This window comes from Arvicola amphibius, chromosome 2, assembly GCF_903992535.2.
Source record: "Arvicola amphibius chromosome 2, mArvAmp1.2, whole genome shotgun sequence".
NCBI lineage: Eukaryota > Metazoa > Chordata > Mammalia > Rodentia > Cricetidae > Arvicola > Arvicola amphibius.
In genome coordinates this window covers 187,943,979-187,958,096 of record NC_052048.2, presented here as the reverse complement: position 1 = coordinate 187,958,096, position 14,118 = coordinate 187,943,979, and the positions used below count along the sequence as shown (strand labels likewise).

General features: G+C 42.3%; 1 protein-coding gene across 2 annotated transcripts in view; it reads right to left on the bottom strand.

Moving 5' to 3' along the window:
• Positions 1–14,118, bottom strand: part of Mgam (maltase-glucoamylase) — a 143,966-nt gene that overhangs the window by 30,069 nt on the left and 99,779 nt on the right. For both annotated transcript variants that reach the window (XM_038318489.1, XM_038318490.1), the window contains 18 exons: positions 13,757–13,906; positions 13,234–13,434; positions 11,573–11,727; positions 10,061–10,229; positions 9,732–9,828; positions 9,294–9,406; positions 8,009–8,134; positions 6,681–6,809; positions 6,327–6,437; positions 5,949–6,011; positions 4,565–4,699; positions 4,029–4,116; positions 2,897–3,035; positions 2,099–2,232; positions 1,935–1,969; positions 1,728–1,844; positions 1,022–1,170; positions 410–494 (listed from right to left, as the gene is read on the bottom strand). In XM_038318489.1, coding sequence (XP_038174417.1) covers positions 410–494; positions 1,022–1,170; positions 1,728–1,844; positions 1,935–1,969; positions 2,099–2,232; positions 2,897–3,035; positions 4,029–4,116; positions 4,565–4,699; positions 5,949–6,011; positions 6,327–6,437; positions 6,681–6,809; positions 8,009–8,134; positions 9,294–9,406; positions 9,732–9,828; positions 10,061–10,229; positions 11,573–11,727; positions 13,234–13,434; positions 13,757–13,906 — 2,196 coding nt within the window. The remainder of the gene's footprint in view (positions 1–409; positions 495–1,021; positions 1,171–1,727; positions 1,845–1,934; positions 1,970–2,098; positions 2,233–2,896; positions 3,036–4,028; positions 4,117–4,564; positions 4,700–5,948; positions 6,012–6,326; positions 6,438–6,680; positions 6,810–8,008; positions 8,135–9,293; positions 9,407–9,731; positions 9,829–10,060; positions 10,230–11,572; positions 11,728–13,233; positions 13,435–13,756; positions 13,907–14,118) is intronic.

The following is a 14,118-nucleotide window of genomic DNA, read 5'->3' as shown; positions in this document are numbered from 1 at the left end:
AAGGAAGCAAAGAGCTAGCTACCAGCAGCCACAAGGTGACACATATTGCTGCAAGCACTTTGAACATTTCAGTTAAAAATAACAGAGTCTATAAAGAGTCTTTACACTACTTCCCACACCTGACCCTATACATTTCATTTTAACCAATGAAAAAAAAATCTTATGTTCAAATAAACAATAAAGCTATTTTTGCCTTGACTTTTCTGTGAACTGTAATTACTGGGATAATATAAAGGAGGATTTGGGTGTAGAAAACCCAGGACACAGAATCCTATGCTGAAGGACCATAAGAGATGAATGTAGAATAAGAAACCCTGTCTCCAGATCTGCCTCACGTCAGACTCCCTTCTCCATGTTCCCTCCATCTACCAATTGGGACCCTCCAATTCTCAGAGGTCTCCATACTTACGAACTCTAGCACAGGGCTGACCAGGAAGGCTGGCCCCAGGAGGAACTGTTTGTCTATATTCCAGGTCTTACTGTCTGACACAAATCTGAAAAGGGAATTGAAGGTGTCACGATCAGATACAAAGACGGTTTTGGCTTACTGCTCTGAAGAAATACTTGAGTTAAAACCCATAGTAGAGCTCCTATGTGTCCTCTGTCCCCTGCACTCTCTGCACAGGATAATGGGGATTATACTCCCCACATATTCCTATATGTCATGCTTCCAAAACTCCAGAAACTGGCAGAAATGTGCTTGTGGACAAACCATTTTTATCATCACACATTTCAATGCACAAATGCTCTTTGCTCTTAAAAGTCTTTATTGAAATGCTCATGGAGGTGACCTGAAACAAATGATGGCATAGGGAGGTGACATGAAGAAAAATAATGCTATGGAATGTTGGGTCTTTTCTAATTTTTTTTTTTGTATTCAACAGGTGAACCTTCATTCAATACTTGCGGCAAGCGGAACATGAAAGGACTGATAAGGTGTGCTCCCTACCATGACAGTATTCCCACCTAACAGGTTAGATACATTTCCCACCGTCCATCCGAAATCCACCTCAACACTCACTCGTGGAGAAGAGGCCGCACAACCGTGCTGCCCTCCGTGTGGGCCTTGTACATCAAGGTGTAGAGATACGGCAACAGGGTGTATCTGGTCTCTAGCACACTTCTGGAAATGTCCTCAAAGGTTGAATTCCAGGCAACAGGGTCTTGTCTCTAAAGCAGCAGAAGAAAAAGTGTTTAAAGTCCACCAGAGACAACTAAATAATACATGGTCACTTAAGGCCTATTTGAACTGCATATCATATATCTAAGATAGCATAAACTTTAAAAAAAAAATGATGAATAGAGCCGGGCGGTGGTGGCACACGCCTTTAATCCCAGCACTCGGGAGGCAGAGGCAGGCGGATCTCTGAGTTCGAGGCCAGCCTGGTTCCAGGACAGGCTCTAGAAACTACAGGGAAACCCTGTCTCGAAAAAAAACAAAAAAAAAAAAAAAACAAAAAAGTGATGAATAGGACTCCTAGAATATTCTTAATTAACTGGTAAATATCAGCAAAATTCTAACAGAACAATATCATAAGACAATCTTCATGAAATATAGTATAAAATGATCCCTAAAGAAAAAGTCATCAAAATAATATTGAAGACTACAGTTTACAAGGAGTAATGACGCTGAAGATGTCCCAGGAGACACAGGCAGCAGGATTGCTCTCAACAGCTGAGGGAGCATTTCCAGTGCCGTAATAGAGGTGAGGAAGCTGACATCCCACCTTGGTCCCAATGGTGTTGTGGTTCCTGGAGAAGGGGTAAAAGGCGCCCAGCTGCATCCAGCGAATGCACATCTCATACTCAGCATCTTGAAAGAACCCACAGATGTCTGCTCCGGTCTGAAACAACAAGGAGCAAAGTGAGCTCTTGCTGCTTTCTGAGGGATGCTGCCACCTTCCTAGGGAGGAGGAGCATGCAAGAGCACTTACATAGGAGATGCCAAAGAGACTGAACTCCATCATGCCTGCAAGGAGAGATGCAGAGGGTCAGGACAGGCATCATTCTCTGCCTCCTCTTCCCCTTTCACCAAGGGTCCTACTCACTCCCAAGTCCACCCACAGCCAGCAGAGGGCCCTGGGCACAACCCACACACCAATGATGGATTTCCCCAGCTGGTCCCAGGCAGCTGTGTTGTCTCCCAGCCAGTGTCCTGCCCATTGTCCAGAAGTGGGGAATGTGGAGCGGGTGATGACGATCCCTCTCTGTCCTGTCACCTCCTGCACAGCTCTGATTGGGGAAACAAGGAGGAAAATTAAAGGCAGGACAGGGGAAGGATGTCAACAGATCTTCCTCCCCAGAGCCCTTGCTCTGAGGACATCATAACAAATCTGTCTTGAATGACTTGAAGAAATACAGAAATGACCCTTTAGAGGCAGTCCGGCTGGTTAACATGGATAACGGTGGTGGTAAAACCTTTACACAGCTGTTTTCAAGTATCTCACCATGTGATGATTCATTGGTTTGTGCCCAAAGAGTAAACAGTCACAGGATCTGACTCTTTATTTACTTAGATTTGAAATTGTATATTTGAAGAATATTTTTCTTTTAGCTCACATAGTGAGTAGGCCTAGCTACTTCAAGAAAATACCAACTGAGTGTCCATCATGAGTAGTCAAAAAAAAAAAAAAAAAGCCAAACAGCTAAAAAGACGACTCATTTTCAATGTAAAGGACCGAGGTTTCTAGCCCTCAGTTATCCTTTTCCTTTTGCAACTAAGGGTATCACGATACTGGCATTTGGAGAGGTTGGTTAACTAATTATAACCTGTTACATGGTTATTAAAATTACATTATATCTACCCCTGGGGATGGGAAAATAAATGCAAAAGTAGAGAAGCTCCAGCACCCATCACAAAAGTAGTACCAACTGGAGAAAGCAGAGGACCACTCACTCGTAGGTGGGTCTGGTCTGGGACCACCCGTACAGGCTGTGCACATCATAGTGCCGCACCCTGGAGCCATCTGGAAGGATCTGCTCGCTCTCCATGCACAGGGTCTTGCTGCTCAGGCCCCTGTCCCTGGCTTCCAAATCTGAGAAAAATAATGAAACTTCAGTGAATATCAGCCTTAACCCTAAATTCTTGACTTCTTTTTAGAGGGCACTAAGACTAAAGACCTCTGCCTGGATCCCACGAGCATAAGAACAAGTGACTTCTCTGAGTAGCAAAGTAGCTGCAGGCATTTTCAACATCAACTTCACTAAAGCAAATAGAAGTGGGTGAAGATACGGGTTTCCAAGTACTCACTATGGGGCAGGTTATTGTACAAGTTTCCTTAAGAGATTTACTTTTATTTATTTGTGTGTGTGTGTGTGTGTGTGTGTGTGTGTGTGTGTGTAAGAGAGAGAGAGAGAGAGAGAGAGAGAGAGAGAGAGAGAGAGAGAGAGAGAGAGAGAAAGAGAGAAAGGGGGGCTGCCTGCATCAACCATAAAAACAGGAGAAGGCACCTAATACTCTCGAGTTGGAGTTACCAGTGGTTTTTAGTCTCCTGTAATGAGTTCTCTGTTAGAATAGCAATCAATAGCTCTTAACTGCTGATCCACCCTTCCTGTCCCATAATCTTTTAATACAGATGTTATTTCATATCTTTCTTATCATATTTCTGTGAATGGATAGTGTTGTATGTATGCCTGTTATACTTTAGGACATATTGATTTTGTAATATCTCTGGAAGGCCACAGAACTCAGAAAGGGCATAGTACCTGGAACTAAGCTGTAAATGTGCATGACTTCAAAGTCTCCCAGATCTATGCAAAGGGAAAGCTACTTCATGTTCATATTGGTGGAAAGAATTCTTTAAATAATCACACCACAGAGACATTATCACAGTTGAATGATTTCTGGAAAAAGTCAAAACATTTTCTAACATCTCCAGTTGGATAATATGATGTGCTTTTGACTTAGACCCTATTTAACCACAATAATGGTGAGGCTGTGTCTTTGATGGTCAGGGAAACCCCAAGATGCTGAGCTCATCTTTCTTCCAGCCACTGCGCATCAAGTGAAGATATCCCACGGTCCTTACGTGGCATGTAGGGAGGATGGTTCAGAGTAGCATTGCTGCAGCCGGAAGGAACTGCCCCATTCACAAAGCTGGAAGGTTCATTCATATCCTAAAAATAGCAGGATTATGGGTTATATTTAAAGACAATTAAGTTCTCTCAATGTAGGAAAAAAGAAGGGGTCACACATTCAATATCTAGCAACCCTATAGATGCTGCACAGAGGGGAATCACGAAACACTGGAAAAGCACAGGCTAGAAATAACAAATAACCAAAACATAACTGGCTATATTATTTCATTTCTTCCATTAGGACAAACAATGGTTTAAGGAATTCCCACTAACTGTTGTGGAGGTTTCACACCAGGATTTTCAGAGAGGTTCCCATGTACTATGCAGTGGACAATCCTAAGTTTGATTCGATAATCAGCACTTTGCTTGGTCTGAAATCTTTTACTGGAAATTGTTATCACCTTGCCCAATGATTTGGTTCCACAGCACATATATACACAAACGTACCCATACTCGTGTATGCATAGACAGATCCATACACACTTACAATCCACAGGCCATCAAACTTCAAGCTCTTTTCTGGATTATTCATGTTTGTATGGAGTTCTCGAATCTCTTTCTTCCACCACTCGGCAGTTGAATTACGGAAAAAGTCTGGGAAGGCCGCATAAGCTCGGTATAGCTGTCAAGTTAAAATATAATCCATTTATTTAAATTAATATATTATACAAGAAGCATCCATTTACCAAGAACTTAATGAATTCTTAAATTTCCACACTTTACACAGTGATAGCCTGAATAGATCCTATGTGAGATAACACTCATGTCTTATTAGAAAAATATTTAGAGTAAAGATCAAAAAGCACAAGTAATATTCCTACCCAGGAATTTGGAAGCCAACCTCATTGTATAAAACGGACTGGTCACACAGGTCCTTTGCTTTGTGTGAATAAAACCTAAATTTAAAACCTCTATGCTTGTGTCCAGAATGATGCCTTGCCTGAAAAATTCTTGAATCTAACAGGGTTTCTAGATCTCAGCTGTACCTTGGAAACCACATATATGCCAGCCTCATCATTAGCTCAACCATAACACGTGTCTGGTATACTAGGATTCTCTTTCACTTCCGACGGCACATACTGAAACCTTCCAGTCCCTCAAATGACCATCGTTAAGGATAAAGGTCCAGCATATTCTGAAGTTCAAGGGCAGCTACCTCCTAGCCATGTACACACTGATGAAAGATATATTACAAAACTCAGAAAAACGAACACGCAGACTCATTGCACTCTTTAAACTTCCTGTCAAAAGGAGGGATGGTCTGATGCTTCTTCTGCCAGTTTTGTCAGCAAAGTTATTCATCCAAGCAACAAATGCAAATGAAGAGAAAAAATATTAGGGCTGAAACCTAGGCTAATTGGTTCCATTAAATAGAAAAGTCTGTTCACAGAAGAAAGCAAATTAATAATACGAGACTACTAGGAACTAAAAGGGAAAGGAAAGTCAAGAGGCCCAATGCAAGATGGGAGGGCAGTGCTTGATTAATGTGCATGAACATAAATATACATGGAGAAAAGGATCCCATAACTGAGGACAAAGGCTGTAAACTGTCAGGGCTAGCATCCAGTTCTGAGTTCACAGCCCTTAGGAACTGATAGCTTTACATATTGTGACATAGAAAAAACTATGGGCAGGAAAATTGAGCACATTGTATCTTAAATCCTATGGTCAATAATGCCAACATCACAACTTGAAATAAAACATAGCTAACCATAAAATAATGGGTCTCATACTGACAGGAGGAGCGTTGCTGTTAAGCGAATTTTTCTCTCATGTGTCTGCCCTAAGTGTAGACACATCTAATGTCCTAGACATGGCTGCCTCTTCCTGGAATCCCTGACCACATCCAGCATCCACAGAGTGCCTTTTACCTCCAGTTGAGAGTCCCAGTCTAGAGAGGAGTTCACTTCAACACCAGGGTAATCAGGCCAGACCTATGGAGAGAAAAGATTTAACAGACATGTCCTGAACAAATGTTTATACAATTAATTTCTTAGGAAACTATAAGCCAAGGATCTAGGACTAATAGTTGCCGGAGTAATTGCCTAAAGAAAAATGGATTCAGCAAAACACTTAAGCAGATCAGCAGATATTAACTGAAAACAAAAAAGTAAAAATAAAAAAAGAAAGAAAGAAAACCATAACTTTAGAGACCACACATAATAGGCCCAAAAATCAACATGTCCAAAGAGCACTAACAGTGGCTCTGGCCCAATGCGAGTCTGACCAAATCAACACAGAGCTCATACCTTTCCCCAGACAATGTCTCCATTATTGGGATATCTGATGAAGACGTCATTCTTTATACCCCGGTCGAAAGCAGGATACTCCTGTGTCTCATTGCCAGAAATGGCTGGGTCCTGAAATCAGAGCACAAGGCAGGTGGAAAATTAAGACAGAAGATGCCAAAATAAAGACAGGGTAGACAGAGGGAAGTCTCCAGTTGGAGTTTCACTGCAGAGTTTCTGTGACTGCCATGAAATACACTTGTAGAAACTGACTTCTATTTCTCACCAAGAACTGGAAAAGACAGACATAAGCAATCCCCACACAGTTCCATCCATTGTCCCAAGCACAGGGTACACATTCAACAAAGAACTAACCAGAATGAGGATGACCCGCATCCCAGCTTTCTTCATGCGATTGATCAGGTCTGGAAGCCCAGAGAACTTGGGGCTGAGGGTGAAGTCCAGCTGCCTCTCCATGTAGTCGATGTCTGAGTACTGCACGTCCTGGGAGGACACAGGAAAGAGTGGCTGCTGGCTGGAGAGCTCAGGCTCCAGCAGTTCCTGCAGCTTGTGCCCAGATATTCCACCCCTATGTATGCCACATTAAAGCTTTGGACATGGGAATATTTGTGGATATTTTTAAATTTTCCTCAGACACAGAAAAATAATTCATTTCAGCATCAACAAAAAACATACGATGAGTATCAATGCCTGTCTGTAAAGGCTGTTGAAAAAAAAAAAAAAAACGTGCTTTGACTTTCTCTATGAATGTGTCTTCAAGTCAATGATGACTGTCCATAGAAAACAATGTCTTTATATACTATAGATCAGAGGTCTCCCGTAAAAGAAAAAAAAAACAAAAACAAAAACTGCCCTCACTGGAGAGGACCCAGTGCTGAAGATGATGAAAACCAGTGTTCTCATTGAGACTCTCCATTACAGCTGTACTTGTCCCCTTCCTAATGTCATCCTTTAATTCAGTTCCTCATGATGTGTGAGCCACAATCATAAAATTGTTTCCACTGCTACTTCATAACTGGCTTTTGCTACTGGCATGGATTATAATGAAATTATCTGTGTTTTCAAAAGGTCCTAGATGACCCCTGTGACGGGGTCCTTTGACCACCACCAAAGAGGTCTCAACCTACATGTTGGGGACCACTATGTTACAGGAAGTACCTTGCAATAATGCCCCACAGAACAATGCACAAAGGGTTACAACATGATTTCTGGTTATTGGACCTCTGGTTTTTGAGGTGAATGTGGCTCCTTCTGTATGTGATTTCACTGCAAGCTCAATACAGGATTCCAGCATGGAGCCAGTAAGAGTTTGGGGCTCAGAGAATCGTCCTATGCCAGGCCCAGTAATGCAGTCCTCCTATGGGATTACTTCACTGAGTTTGGGTGAAGTTTCCTTAATTGAGAGAAACCAGTATTGGAATGGTGATTTATTATCATGTCAGTAAGGGCAGTATAGTTAAATATCTTGAAGTCAGTCAAGAAGCAGAGGAAAGCCTGGGACAGGAGACAGCACCCATGAACCAGTCTTAGCTGCTCCTTGTTAGTCTGAGTCACCGCTGTGATGCGGGCAGTGGTCTCCCCTGCATCACTATGGGAGGCATAAGCGCAGTATGGCCATGACACGAGATAGACGCTATGTCATACTTCAATCAGACAAACAAATCCTCAGCAGATGTACATACATAGGGGATCCGCTTGGCCACCATCTCCTCATAGAGGTTGGCGATCTCAGTATCATTCTCGTATCCATAGCGACACAGCTGGAATCCCAGGGACCAGTAAGGTACCATCACAGGCCGACCGATCAACTAGAAAACAGACAGAGAGTATTGGACTGTTAGAGGAGAAGCTGGATGGAAGCTGGATATGAAGTCAGAATATTTTAACCAAATTAGACACCAAATTCAAATCCAGACAGTAAGTGTTTAGGTGTGTGGAGCTCTGGGGACACATTACAAAAAGTCTACAGCTTTCCAGAGCACACTTTTCAGGAATTCTGTTAACCTGATTTTATTCATGTTCCTAGACATATAATTTAGAATCTAAACACACACAAGGAAGAGGGAAATAGTTAATGTGGGATACAGTCTCTAGTTCTTGCTGATTGTGAATGTGGGCAGTTATATAACATTTCTGTGCTTGTTTTATACCTGCAAATCAGAGCTAGTAGTGGGAGCTATCTCATGTGGATTTGACTGAGTAACTTAGTCTGTGTGATGCCCTCTCACATGTATTAAGTAATAGATGCAGTAGACATTTCATACATGTTTGTTGATGTTGTCACCAACAATGTTACTATTCCCTGTGACTCTGACTCCCACCACAACCACCAGCATTCTCATTATCTTTATCACCACACTGAAACCCCTGTGACAATGTCATGATGTAATATCTGTCATCATGATAACCCCCACTGTCATCATAATCACAATCACCATTACCACTAGCACTACTACCATAACATCATCATATCAACCACCCCCATCACTGTCAGGATCTTACTCTCTCAGCTCCCAATGTCAACTCCAATACTATCACTTTCATCATCAATTCATGCCCTGTCTTCCTCTCTACCATTATCACCATAACGGTCACCATCCTCAAAACCACTTTTTTCAATAGTGCTACCACTACACTCAATACCCTCCCTCCCCACAACGTCAAGATCACTACAACTGTAGCTCTCCACCACACTAGACCCAGCACTAGTTACCACAAATGCTCTGATCCACTGCAATAAGTAAAAAAAAGATAATTTAATAGTTATAGGAATATATCTACTCTCCCATATTCCATATGATAATTTGTCCTGAGAGAGATCATAAAATTCAGAAACCCAATACAGTTACATTATATAGTATAGGCAATCCTATATAGTACGACTGGAACACATTATGAGTGTATGTACACACACGGACACAAACAGAAACGCAAACACACATACTTCTTAAATGCATTCCTTCCTACCTCTGTGTACTGCTGAGTGACAAGCTCTGGAGTTGGGCCCAAGAACACAAAGAAGTCCAGAATGCCCCCTGTGGTTCTGTATGTTAGGGCAGGCAGGGGCTGGAATGTCACATCTGAAAATACAAGGAAATGTCATCATGCTGAAATTTTTCATGTTGAGAATATTAACCCTGGAATCCTGCCCTTCTCTCTCTTCAACCGTAACACACTGAAAGCAGATATTCTGGACTATGTGCAGAAAGAATTGAAGAAGTTAAAGGAAAGCTCTCACTAGTTGCATTACAAATAAAAGTTGCATAAATTATATATAATTAAATTACATTCAAAGGGTCAATGAAAGGAAAAACCAATCCAAAAGGCTATAAAGTTTTCACTAAATATATTTTAAAACAATTCAAAAGTTGTCAGTATACAATAAGGGGCACAAGATCATCCTACCCATGGCATTGCTGTTCAGCAAGAGAACTCCATAGGCTTTGCCGTCCTCCTCTAGCCCCATGTAGTAAGGGTGGACACCATAGGAATTCATCTTGTACTGAGAGACACAGGGAAAAAGAGATTAGGAGACTATGTTCATTGAAACACAATAGAAACATTGTTGAGTCAAGTTCTTCCTTTAGAAACTGAAGGGGAAAGCAGAGCTTAAAAATGTGTTCATCTGCTTAGCAGTAGAAGGTAACAGTCACATGGAGTCTGTATAAGAGAAGCACAAGACATATGGCCTGGGCAGAAAGGACAGAACCCAGACCCAAACACCCTGTCCTTACCCCCGGGGGCTGATCCCTGGAAAACATGCCCCACGTGTGCCAGTTCAAGTCTATCTTGAAAGTTGGGTGCTCAGTTTCCCCAAAGCCATAGATGTATGTGGAGGGCAGGCGGGTGGAGATGCGGATGAACATGTCATTGAAGGTGAAGCCAAGGAGCCCAGAGTCCCAGCTGCAGAAGGAGAAGAGACATTTGCAAAAGAAAATCAGCTTCTAGTGGTTTACAGCAGCTGACTTTGTGAGAACAACAGGACCCTCCATTGCACAAACCATCCCTACTGGAGTCTCTCTCAAACAAAACAAGTAAGTTAGTGCTAAATAAACAGTCACCATGGCTAAGGCCCAGGTCACCATCAGTTCTCCTGTTCTGTATCTTTGCTTCCCTTTACTTCTGTCCACAGTAGCAAATTCAATCACCTTTTTCACCTTACCACTCCAAACTCACTGTGCCTTCTGCTCCTGACCCCTGATGCCCACTTCCTCCACGTACCCAGGGTTGTGATATGAGCGCCTCACACCAGCTCACACCCCTGCCCACATGCACACTCATCTGTCCTGAGAGCATCTGAGGACCCTGCAGGGCTCTTCCTGTTCTAAATCCCATCTCCCACGCCTGCTTTGTCTACACATCAGGGGAATCTCTATTGTAAATGATGAATTCCCTCCAGTTCATGACTTATTTCATTCTATCACAGATGTTCCTTTTCCCAGAACTTCCTGCAGGACTTCTCCTAATATTGGTTCCATTTCCAACATCACCTCTTTCTCAGAGACACAAACTCAGGTTATGGTATCTAAGTTTGCAAATAATCTGATTTCCCTCTTTTATGAGCATAGCACTTGTTACTATATCAAGTTTCTCTTCATAGTATAATTTAACTTTTTTTAATGGAAGAAACAGCACCTCTGTCTATGACTGCAGCACCATATGGGAACCTAATTCAAAATAAGAATTAAATAAGTACTTGCTCAATAATTCCTATGAACCTGAACTTGCCTTGCTATCACTCTCAGAGTATTAAATGTTTCCTCTGTGGACAGAAAGTACTTCCTCATGCGATGGTTTGAGGAGCTATCCCCCATAGTCTCAGGTATTTCAATACTTGGTCCTCATTTGGGCACTATTTGGGGACTATTGGGAGCTGTGGCTTTGATACAGGAATTATGTCACTGGGGACAGGCTTCGGAGTTCACAGCTCACACAATTCCTAGTTTTCTTTCTGTTTCCTGTTTGCAGTTCAACATGTGATCTTCCACCTGTTCCTGCTGCCCTGCCAGCTGCCTGTATCCTTCACCATCATGGACTTGAACTCTCTGATGCCATAAAGTTAAATAAACTCTTCAATAATTTGTCTTGGCAATGGCTTTTTATCACAGCTGTAGGAAGTAACTAGTATATCATGGGATCTGAACGTGGGCATGCTGATGCTTTGAGCCAAGTGTCATCAGGACAATGGGCCTGGTGAGCAATGTTTAGGAAAGTAAGAACCCTGAGTCAGACCAGGATCCACTCACATTACAGTGCCTGTACTCTTCCTGCTAATTATAATCCCAAATGGGTTCTCCTTGATGGAGACATCATAGAGACGGCCTTCGTCGGTGCTTTCTGGAACAGCAGGGATGTTCAGAGGCACTGGAACTTCATACCGTTTGTTGTTGGGATCAAAGATCTAGGCCAGAGGAAATCATTTTATGAAAAGACAGACTTGTGACATTTACATCATGATTCTTCCCTAGCATACTGACAGTGATCATAATTAACAGCATTGCACAATTAACAATATAATTGCAGTATTAACAATACAATTCTGTTGTAAAAGGAGTGGCGGGCAGCTACTCCTGGGGGATGCGAGCTGACAAGAACTCTGCAGAAGGGCTTTGCCATTGCAGGGAAGGAACAGCGAGATGGTTTCATAGAAGAAATACAGGCTGAGGGAAGGGGGAGGAGATGGAAATCTTTAATAAAAAAAAAAAGCCAAAAATAAAAAAATAATAATAAAAAAAAGAAATACAGGCTGAATCTTAAAAGTTAAGCAGCAAAAAAAAAAAAAAAAAAAAAAAAAAAACCCGAACAAACATAGAGCAAGTGATTCTGGTAAAGAAACAACACAGACGAACACCCAGGGGGTAAAGTGGCCCAGAAAGTCGTGTGTGGGGGAGAGAACCAGCGCACAGCTTCATGGTTAGTGCGTGTGAGCTGAGGCTGCACACCCGACCAACTGCACTTTGGTGAGGACACAGAAAACAACATCACAGCAGAAGCCTGAGAACTCAAGTCCAGACTGAGCTCAGACTCTAAGAGTGGCCTAGGCAAAGCCAGTCTGCCCTGATCACTGCCTTGTGCTCCTCCAGCAGCAGGAGTGCTCACTGGAGAGCAGCCTCTCTGTGGGATCCCAATACCACCAGGGTGGAGGACAAACCCTTGTTTTGGGGCAGCTCCCAGTTTAATCAGGAAACAAAAAAGAAGATAGCTAGCTCACCCCTAGCCCCTTTGTTTAATTAAACCATGGAAGGAAAGAAATCACTTCCATGAGAATTTCAAAAATGTCTCCGATTATTTTGTCCAAAATCATACCCCTCCTCTTGTATCGTCAATCCCAAATCTGTTCCATTTCCTATCTCCCATTATCATCACCAACCATACACACACATTTGCAAGCTATGGACATGGTAGTCATTCCTCAGACCTATTCCCCATGTAGTTTATATGAATGACCAAGACGGTCTCAAGGTCTCAAACACATCCTCTGCTGCCCATCTCCCACCTGACCCCTACGCCAAACTCATCCATCCGTAACTGCTCAACCTTCCTAGGAGCCTCCTTTGATTCTATGTTTTGTCCTCCCAAACGGTTTCTTTATACACACTGACCTTCACATATTCAAAGTTAGGAGAGGTTCCACTACCCTGCCTGTCATCTAGTTACTCTCTTTATTAGAATGTTGCTCCACACTATTTTACTAAATAAATAAATAAATGAATAAATAAAGCTCTTTCTTTCCTTCTTTCTTTCCTTCCTTTCTTCTTTCTTTCTTTCTTTCTTTCTTTCTTTCTTTCTTTCTTTCTTTCTTTCCTTCTGTCTTTCTTTCTTTTTTGGAATGTTGTAACACACAGTTGCAAAGGGCAATGGACCTGGAAAGGCCCCGCCCACACCTGACTGCACACACTGCGCTTACCTTAAACTGCAGCATGTCATTCTTGTGGTAGATCACTTGCAATTTTAGTGGATTCACGGGTGTAGAGGGGAAGGCATTGATAGAACGAGAAGCCTTCAGGGAGATGTCGGCTGTGGCCTCATTTGAGCCAGACTGAACATTGCTGACTGAGTACAGCTCTTCTGCAAAGTAGCAATAAGGGACCCCAGGAGAGCTGGATTCCTGGAAAGAAAGTCAATATCCTAAGTCAGCAGGGATCTGGGGTTACAAAATAGAGTATAAAAGTTAATTTATACAGAGAAAGCTATTATATTATTCACTCGTGCCTATAAGAAAGTAAGCATGTATTTAAGTTCCAGGACTCCAAGACCACAGGAAAGACCTCATCTTCTGCATTACACTCTTCAATCTAAATAAGGCACATCGTGAGCTTTTTAATTCCATGGATTTTTAATAAATCTGGGGGTTACACTCTTGTGCTGAAGACATTATAGTTTGTATTCCAAGGGTATCCACTGTCCACGAACGTCCTCAGCACACTCACCTCCCAGACGCAGCCACGGGCAATGCAGTTGGCCTCAGAAGCACCCTGCTCATCTGGATAGCAGTCTATCTTCTCCTGGTCCCTCCTGATGTCCCACTCCACTGTATATGCTTCTCCCAGCACCAGACGGATATCTGTGATTGTGGCAACCTGAGGGAAAGCAACTTCATCCTCAGGACAAAGGTCTTTCAGACCTGAACCTCTTTAATTTTTTTTAACAGAAATTAAGTATAACATTCATTCTTAATCTATCTTTAGGCCTTGCTTTTCACAATTAAAGAGCACACTACAGTTGGCAAGTGTACAGCTGTGTGTATAGGTAAGAGACGGTGGCAAATAGGAGTGTTCTGTCAAAATCGTCT